Consider the following 9,993-nt stretch of genomic DNA (forward strand, 5'->3'; position numbering starts at 1 on the left):
TTATTTATTTATTTATTTATTTATTTATTTATTTATTTTTGAGATGGAGGCTCATTCTGTTGCCCAGGCTGGAGTGCAGTGGCATGATCTTGGCTCACTGCAACCTCTGCCTACCAGGTTCAAGCAATTCTCCTGCCTCAGCCTCCTGAGTAGCGGGCATTACAGGTGCCCACTACCACGCCTGGCTAATTTTGTATTTTAGTAGAGACGGGGTTTCACCATGTTGGCCAGGCTGGTCTTGAACTCTTGATCTCAGGTGATCCGCCCATCTCGGTCTCCCAAAGTGCTGGAATTATGGGCAGGAGCCACTGCGCATGGCCAAATATATTCTTATGAAGAGGGTAAAGGAGAGAGAAGGGGAGAGAGAGCAAGGTGGAGGGAGGGAGACAGAGAAGTAGTGAAGGCCTTTTGAGTCTTAGCTTTAGAACGATCATCATGCCATCTATGCCATCTGTATTAGTTTCCTAGGGCTGCTGTAACAAAGTACCACAAATGATTGGCTTTAGAACAACAAAAATTTATTGTCTCACAGTTCAGAAGGCCAGAAGCCTGATGTCAAGGTATTAGCAGGGTCATGCTCCCTCTGGAGGTGCTAGGAAAGGATTTGTCTCAGGCTTCTTGCCTAGCTCCTGGTAGCTTCGTGCGTTCCTTGACTTACAGATGACCATTTTCTCCCTGTGTCTCTTCACATCATCTATCCTCTGTGCATGTCTCTGTGTCTAAATTTTTCTTTTTTATTAAGACACCAATTATATTGATTTAGGCACCCCTACCCCCAAGACCTTATTTTAACTTAATTACTTCTGTAAAGATATAGATGCTATTTATAAAATTAAGCCACATTCTGCAGTACTGGGGGACTTCATATCTTTTTGAGGTGGACAAAATTCAACCCATAACACCATTACTTCTGCCACATTCTGTTGACCAAAGCAAGTCTCAAAGCCAAATCAGGTTTAAGGTTGGGGGAAAACAAGTTCTACTTCTTGCAAAGTAATATAGCAAAGACTATGGATACCAGAAAGCCATTAATTGGGGATATTACTGCAATCAATCAAACATCTTTAGCAAAACAGATCGAGAGAAGTCTTACTAATAATGTAGTTATGATCTATAATGTAATTCTAATGGCTGCCCATCCACTCTAGTTGACTAGAGGCATGTGGCTATTCTTTGTTTCTTTCTCAAGTAATATTTGTCTGTGCAGCTGAGAACTGAAAAAAAAAGTTCTAACTCAAAGGGAGGTCTTCATGTTTTTTGTCATGCAAAATTTTATGTAAAAAATATCACAGTATCAAAGTCTCAGAAAGGCTTAAACTATTGCCTTGTGTGCTCTGCACTATAGAAGGTCAACTTGTATAGACAGTATCAATTGACTCTCTTCCCCCTCCAGCTTGTAGTTGGGTTCAACCATTGGGTGGAACCAATATGTTTCCCTTTCCCTGTGGCCTTTCTTTTTTCCTGAAGATCCAGGTTTTCATTTTATATTATTTTCCTTTAGCCTGAAAAATTTATTTATTATTTCTCTTAGTACAAGTCGGCTGGTGGTAAATTCTCTTAGTTTTTGTTTATTGAAAGGTGTTTTTGTTTTGCCTTCATTCCAGAAGGTTGCTTTTGCTGGATATAGGATTCTACAACGTTTGCCTTTAACATGTTATGGATGCCATTTCTCTGTCTTTTTAATTTTTTTTTTGAGACGGAGTTTTGTTCCATCACCCAGGCTGGAGTGCGGTGGCGCCATCTCGGCTCACTGCAAGCTCCGCCTCCCGGGTTCACGCCATTCTCCTGCCTCAGCCTCCCGAGTAGCTGGGAGTACAGGCGCCTGCCACCATGCCCAGCTACTTCTTTGTACTTTTTAGTAGAGACGGGGTTTCACCATGTTAGCCAGGATGGTCTCGATCTCCTGACCTCGTGATCCACCCGCCTCGGTCTCCCAAAGTGCTGGGATTACAGGCGTGAGCCACTGGCCCAGCCTTCTCTGTCTTTTAGCTTCCATTGTTTCTGATGCCAAATCTTCAGTCATTTTATCATTGAGCCTCTGTAAGTGCTATGTCATTTATCTCTGGTTGTTTTCAAGATTTTTTCTTAATTTTCTTTTGAGCAGTTAACTCTGATGTGTCTAGGTGTGATTTTTTTTTTCTCTTAGTGTTTGCAGAGTTTCCTGAATCTATAAAAAACTTTTAATCAAATTTGGAAACTTTTCAGCTGTTATTTACCAAGATTTTTTTCTTTCTCACTTCTTCTCTTCTCTCTTTCTGAGACTTCAAGTACATGAATTTTAGAGTTTTAAAAGTGTTGTTCTACAGGTTCCAGAGACTCTGCTCATTTTTCTTTAATATTTTTTCTCTCTATTCTTCAGGTTAGATATTTACTTTCTTCTATCATCTCCAGTTTGTTGTTAGCCCAAGTAGTGATTTTAAACAAATTCATATGTTGTGATTTTTAATTCCAGAATTTCCTGTTTAAAAGTAGTTTCTATTTTTTTCCTGAGAATTCCTATTTAATCATTCATTGTGGGCTTAATTTTAATTTTTTTTTGGCGGGGCGGGGGGGACAGAGTCTTGCTCTGTTGCTCAGGCTACATTGCAGTGGTGCAATCTTGGCTCACTGCAGCCTCAACCTCCCAGGCTGAGGATTAAGCCATCCTCCCATCTCGGCCTCTCAAGTAGCTAGGGCTACAGGCACAGAAAATCATGCCTGGTTAATTTTGTATTTTTCGTAGAGAGAGGGTTTTCACGATGTTGCCCAGGATGGTTTTGAATTTCTGGGCTGAAGTGGTCCTCCTGCCTCAGCCTCCCATGGTTTTGGAATTACAGGCATGAGCCACCATGCCTGACTATAAAATTCTTATATGCTAAATCTAACATCTGGGTCATTTTGGAGTCAGTGTCCATTGAGTATGAGTTACATTTCCTACTTCTTCCTATGTCTGTTAGCTTTGGATTATGTTTTATCCATTGTATATAATAGGTCATACTCTAGATTGTTATATTTCTCCCAAGAGTCTGAATATTATTTTGGTCTGTTTGTGTCTCCAATTAACCTGACTGCACTTAAATTCAAAATTTAGACTCCTTTTCCATGGGTGGCAGCTGAAATCTCTGTTTATTTCTTTTGCCTTAGCTGAGTTATTTTATGAATTTTAATTTATAAAACTGAGATTAGTTTCCTGATACTTTTTTCACCTAGCTCTGTGCTTAATTAGATACATCTCTGTTTTATGTGTACATCTACTCTGTTGCTTTGATCTGCTCCATAGTGACACTGTTATTACCTTGTGGACACACCTGGCTTGGATACTGTGGGTACTGATGTCTTTCTTTTTTTTGAGATGACAGACTGGAGTGTAGGGGCACAATCTCGGCTCACTGCAACCCTGCAACCTCCATCTCCTGGGTTCAAGTGATTCTCCTGCCTCACCCTCCCGAGTAGCTGGGACTACAGGCACCTGCCACCACACCTGGCTAATTTTTGTATTTTTAATAGAGACGGGTGTCACTATGTTGGCCAGGCTGGTCTTGAACTCCTGACCTCAAGTGTTCTGCCCACCTCAGCCTCCCAAAGTGCTGGGATTATAGGTGTGAGCCACTGCACCCAGCCATGGGTACCAATTTCTGGCTGAAGAAGTAGATAATTGTTTTCTTAAGGGAAAGTATGAGACAGGAAAAAGCAGAACTTAAAAGCTGTCCTGCAACCTACTCTCTCACTGCTTCCTCTGTGAACTCTTCATGCTAGATTCAACCTCCCCCTCACCTTTTTGCCCCAATACATATACCAGTTCAAGCAACTTTGAGACTACTCAAAGGCTTCTTGTAGTTACTTTTATTAATTCCTAAAATCCATGCTTTTCTCTTCTGTTGTTTCTTCAAGGCTATTTTTAAGGGTAATTTTACATTTTTACACTAGCTGGCCATCTGTCAGGAGTAGGAAATCCAATCTGATCTTCTCTCTCTGTTATGCACTATCTCTGTATTTATAAGAAGTAGGTAGGCCAGCCAGAGTGGCTCATGCCTACAATCCCAACATTTTGGGAGGCTGAGGCGGGCAGATTAGTTGAGCCCAGGAGTTGAAACCAGCCTGGGCAAAATGGTGAAACCCTGTCTCTACAAAATGAAGAAATGAAAAGTTAGGTGGGGTTGATGGTGTGCACTTGTGGTCCCAGCTACTCTGAAGGTTGAGGCAGGAGGATCACCTGAGCCCAGGAAGTGGAGACTGCAGTGAAGTGAGATTGCACCACTGCACTGCAGCCTAGGTAACAGTACAAGACTCTGTCTCCAAAAAAAAAAAAAAAAAAAGGTAGAACATAGTTTGGAAAATGGGAGATCAGGAAAAATTAGGTATAGCATGTAAACTCTGAGAAAAACTTTGAAGGAAATAAAATCTTCAGTTCCTGTAAACTGAGGCCAAGGCAGGCGAATCAAGAAGTCAGGAGATCGAGACCATCCTAGCTAACATAGTGAAAGCTTATCTCTATTAAAAACACAAAAAATTAGCCAGGTGTGGTGGCACCCGTATATGGTCCCAGCTACTCGGAAGGCTGAGGTAGGAGAATCACTTGAACCCAGGTGGTTCAGGGTTTTACCATTTTGCCCAGTCTGGTCTCAACTCCTGGGCTCAACTAATCTGCCCACATCAGCCTCCCAAAATGTTGGGATTGCAGGCATGAGCCACTCTGGCTGAGGTGGAGGTTTCAGTGAGCTGAGATCATGCCACTGCACTCCAGCCTGGGTGACAGAGCAAGACTTCATCTCAAAAAAAAAAAGAAAAAGCCAGGCACAGTGGCTCCCGCCTGTAATCCTAGCACTTGGGGAGGCTGAGGCGGGTGGATTGCCTGAGCTCAGGAGGGCAACACGGTGAACTGTCTCTACTAAAATACAAAAGAAAGAAAAAAAATAGCTGGGCGTGATGGCGGGCGCCTATAGTCCCAGTTACTTGGGAGGGTGAGACAGGAGAATCACTTGAACTCGAGAGGCGGAAGTTGCAGTGAGCCAAGATCGAGCCACTGGACTCCAGCCTGGTGACACAGCGAGACTCCGTCTCAAACAACAACAACAACAACAACAACAACAACAACAAACCAGTATCAACCTAGAGTATTTCTCATAGATGTATATAATTTAACCTTAACAAGATTTTTTGCATTGCTGTCTGTAAATGTTAGCACATTTTTAAAAAATAAAAAACCTAAATGATCATCCATAGGCAATTGTTAAATAGTTACATCCATCCAAACCATGGAGTACCATGAAATAGCTAAAGCGAGTTAGGTAGATCAGTATGTATGCTGACTTGAAATAATTTGCAAGTAATACCACTAAGTGAAAAGAAGATGAAGAATTATTTGTTTCGTATAATATCATTTAAGCAAAAAAAAAAAAAAAAAAATAGCATGGGCTGGGTATGGTGGCTCACGCCTATAGTCCCAGCATTTTGGGAGGCTGAGGCAGTGGATTACTTGAGGTTAGGAGTTGGAGATCAGCCTGGCCAACATGTTGAAACTCTATCTCTACAAAAATACAAAAATTAGCTGGGTGTGGTGGCGCACGTCTGTAATCCCAGCTACTCGGGAGGCTGAGGCTGGGAGAATTACTTGAACCTGGGAGGTGGATGTTGCAGTTGCAGTGAGCTGAGATCTTGCCACTGCACTCTAGCCTGGACGACCGAGCCAGACTCCATCTCAAAAAAAAAAAAAAAAAAAAAAAAAAAAAAAAAAAAAAAAAAAAAAAAAAAAAAAAGCATCTACTAAGTAAAACTATTTATTTCTATATATGCATGCATACTTAAGTACTTGCATAGAAAAAGGATGGGAAGCAAACATACTGTACCATATTGATATCTCCCCTAAAAACGAAGATGACTTGCCAGAATGGTGAAAGGAGACTTCTACTTTATTTATATTGTTTCAGTTTTTTTTGCAGTGAAAATGTAGATTAGACCAGGTGTAGGGGCTTATGTCTACAATCCCAGCACTTTGGGAGGCTGAGGCAGGCTGATCACTTGAGGCTAGGAGTTCAAGACCAGCCTAGCCAACATGGTGAAATCCCACCTCTACTAAAAATACAAAAATTAGCTGGGCATGGTGGCACACACTTGTAGTCCCAGCTACTCGGGAGGCTGAGACACAAGAATAGCTTGAACCCAGGAGGTGGTGGTTGCAGTGAGCTGAGATGGCTCCATTGCACTCCAGCCTGGGTGACAGTTTTCTTTCAAACTCTGTCTCAAAGCAAAACATAAGGCAGATGATTTATTTAATTTTGAAGTCATGCTGGGCACAGTGACTCATGCCTGTAATCCCAGCACTTTGGGAGGTTCATTTGAGACCAGGAGTTCAAGATCAGCCTGGGCGATATAGCAAGGTCCCATCTCTATTTAAAAAATAAAAGGTAGCCAGGCATGGTGGTGGGTGTGACTGTAGTCTCAGTTACTTGGGAAGCTGAGATGGTAGGACCCCTTGAGCCCAGGATGATGATCACGCCCCTGGATTCCAGCATAGGTGACAGAGTGAGACTGTCTCAAAAAAAGAAGTCGATGGGGGGAAATTGAGATTCTGAACATGGCATTCACTATTATTTTCTCTCCTGCAGAAAGAAAAAAGGTGTTTAAAGACATCCTGTTATGTTTGAACATGGATAGAAGCAGAAAGGTTCTGCCAGATTTTGTTACACAATTCTCCTTAGATCGAGGATGTAAGTGGACCCCGGAGAGTCCAGCAGACTTAGCCTGGAATTTCCTGATGAAAGTTCAGGCACTAGATGTGACGGCTAGGGATTCAGTCCTCAGGCGCAAGGTTCTGGATGAAGATAGCAAGGAGGATTTGCTGGCTGGAGTGGAGAATTTGGAAATTCGAGACATACAAACTATTAATCCCCTTGATGTCCTTTGTGCCGCCATGCTGTGTTCAGATAGCTCTTTGCAACGCCAAGTCATGTCAAACATGTATCAGTGCCAGTTTGCTCTTCCCCTGCTACTGCCAGATGCAGAAAACAACAAAAGTATCTTAATGCTGGGGGCCATGAAGGATATTGTGAAGAAGCAGTCAACACAGTTTTCAGGAGGGCCTACAGGGGATACAGAAAAGTTTCTGACTCTCATGAAGATGCCTGTCATCTCTTTTGTGCGTCTAAGATACTGTAGCTTCTCTAAGTCCAGAATCCTCAACACACTTCTCAGCCCTGCCCAGTTGAAATCACACAAAATCTTTCTTCATCAAGATTTGCCTCTTTTGGTGCTTCCCCGGCAAATCTCTGATGGCCTGGTTGAGATAACGTGGTGTTTTCCTGATAGCGATGATAGAAAGGAAAACCCCAGTATTTTCCAAAAGCCTGTTGCTCTGGCTAATCTCCGTGGAAATCTAGAAAGCTTTTGGACTCAGTTTGGTTTTTTGATGGAAGTTTCTTCAGCTGTGTTTTTTTTCACTGACTGTCTAGGTGAGAAGGAATGGGACTTGCTAATGTTTTTAGGAGAAGCTGCCATTGAAAGATGCTACTTTGTTCTCAGTCCCCAAGCCAGGGAGAGTGAAGAGGCTCAAATTTTCAGAAGATGCTGAACTTGAAGCCGGCACAGCTACTGTTTTGGGAAGGGGAGATACTGGGGACAGAAGGAAGAACATGGAGGGCCTTCAAGCTGCCCTCCAGGAATTGATGTTCTCTTCTTCCCTCAGATATGTGTCTGTGGAGGACATGGCCGCCCTGGCCAGGGAGCTGGGGATTCAGGTAGATGAAGACTTTGAAAACACTCAGAATATTCAAATTTTCTCAGGAGAAGACATGGCTGGAACAGCTGAAGGTGAGGGTCAGCAAAGATGCAATCAGCTAAAAAGCTCATCTAAAAGCCAAGCTCTAATGCCAATACAAGAGCCTGGGACTCAATGTGAGCTTAGCCAGAACCTTCAGAATCTCTGTGGTACCCCAATATTCAGGCCTCTTCTAGAGAACTCCTGGCCCTTTCCAACCAGAATTGGAGGTAACTTTAACCATGTTTCCTTGAAAGCCCCCTGGGTTATGGGCCATCCCTTTGGGTCAGAGCAGAGACCTAAGTGGTTCTGTCCTTTGCCCTTTCAGAATGCAAGGGCCCAGGGCCGAGGTAAAAGTTTTGGTATTCGATCTTTCCATCCCCAGGTATTTTATTCAGGTGAAAGATTCATGAAATTTTCCAGAGTTGCTCGGGGATGTCACTTGAATGGAACATTTGGGAGACTGCCAAGACCCATTTGTCAGCATGTACAGGCCTTCCCTGAGAGACCACAAATGATGGGAACTCTGGAAAGGTCTGGGACAGTAGTCTCCCAGGTAGGTCACTCCTATTCCCCGGGTTCACAGCCAGCAAGAGCAGTAAGGAAGCCATGGCCTCAGCAAGCTTGTACCAGGGGAACAGAATTAACTGAAGCAACTGGAAAACTGATAAGAACATCCCATATTGGAAAGCCTCATCCTCAGTCCTTTCAACCAGCAGGAGCCACACAAAAACTAAGACCTGCTTCTCAGCAAGGAGCCCAGATGACGATGCAGGTTAGGGCTTCAAATCCAGCTTTCCAAATAGGGTCCTATCCCACATCCAAGAGCTCTCAGTTCAAATCCGATCAGTCCAACCCATCCACAGTCAAACACTCCCAGCCTAAACCCTTCCATTCTGTGCCCTCTCAACCTAAACTCTCTCAGAAAAAATCCTGTCAGTCCCAGCCCTCCCAAACTAAACCTTCTCCATGCAAACCCACTCAACCTAAGCCAAGCCAGCCCCAGCCTCCCAAGTCTAAGCCTTCTCAGCCCAGACCCACTCAACCTAAGTCATCCTCAACCAATCCTTCACAAGCTAAGGCACACCACTCAAAAGCAGGGCCAAAGAGGGGAGGGAAGCATTAAAGAGCTAAGTCCAGAGATCTATAAGGCATATCCTTTACCCAGGCCATCCCAATCATATAGTAAGCAGAAGAGTTGCCATGAAGGTGAAAGACTACTGTCACTAGCATGTAAAACAAAGAAAGATATACATGACCGAATTGGATATCTTTTTTTGTTTGTTTGTTTGTTTGAGACAGAGTTTTGCTCTTGTTGCCCAGGCTGGAGTGTAATGGCACGATCTCGGCTCACTGCAACCTCCACCTCCCAGGTTAAAGCGGGTCGCCTGCCTCAGCCTCTCGAGTAGCTGGGATTACAGGCATGAACCACCACACCCAGCTAATTTTGTATTTTTGGTAGAGGCAGGGTTTCTCCATGTTGGTCAGGCTGGTCTTGAACTCCCGACCTCAGGTGATCCACCCGCCTAGGCCTCTCAAAGTGTTGGGATTACAGGCACGAGTCAGCGCTCCCAGCCCGAATTGGGTATCTTTAAGATATCTGTGAGAGTTGTATTCATAACCAAGAAGAAAAATATGAAAATAAGACTAGAATCAAGCAGTAGATAATTGAATCCACTCTTGAATATTATTAGATAATGTATAGCTTGTACCCAGGGAATGGGGGTCTATGAGACTTGGCGAAGAATGGGGTTAGGGTCTCTAATTGCAAAGTGACTGTAAAATAGGACAAAAGTTGCCTCTGTGTCTGAAAAAGTGTCTTAGTTGTTGGCTGCTACAGAAGTGTCTTTGTCAAAAGTTTCTGGCTCAATATCAGCCACTGAGCAGATAACCCTGCTTATTTGGTGTGGTTAAATCAACTAGCTTCTGCTAATAGCCCCAATTTGCTTGAATGGTAAAACTCTCTCATTTGACCCTTATAGGTAGAAATAATGAATTAACAACCAATAAAATTAATTATTTGGCATTAACTTTTGGAAAGATCTATGTTTGTTTCATATTTGATACGATTTGGCTCTGTCTTCACCCAAGTCTTATCTCGAATTGTAATCCCCACGTGTTGAGGGAGGGACCAGGGACCAGGTGGGAGGTGATTGGATTATGGGGCAAGTTTCCTCCATGCTGTTCTTGTGATAGTGAGTGAGTTCTCATGAGATCTGATGGTTTATTTTTATTTTTTTGAGATGGAATCTCACTCTGTC

General features: G+C 43.2%; 1 protein-coding gene across 1 annotated transcript in view; it reads left to right on the forward strand.

Moving 5' to 3' along the window:
- Nucleotides 1–9,762, forward strand: part of CARD6 (caspase recruitment domain family member 6) — a 17,393-nt gene extending 7,631 nt beyond the window's left edge. Inside the window, 3 exon segments of the mRNA XM_017896003.1 lie at nucleotides 6,585–7,538; nucleotides 7,541–7,573; nucleotides 7,576–9,762. Coding sequence (XP_017751492.1) covers nucleotides 6,585–7,538; nucleotides 7,541–7,573; nucleotides 7,576–8,858 — 2,270 coding nt within the window. The 3' untranslated portion in view covers nucleotides 8,859–9,762.
- The last annotated feature ends 231 nt before the right edge of the window (nucleotides 9,763–9,993 follow it).

Source organism: Rhinopithecus bieti, unplaced genomic scaffold, assembly GCF_001698545.2.
Source record: "Rhinopithecus bieti isolate Rb0 unplaced genomic scaffold, ASM169854v2 scaffold_26977, whole genome shotgun sequence".
Taxonomy (NCBI): domain Eukaryota; kingdom Metazoa; phylum Chordata; class Mammalia; order Primates; family Cercopithecidae; genus Rhinopithecus; species Rhinopithecus bieti.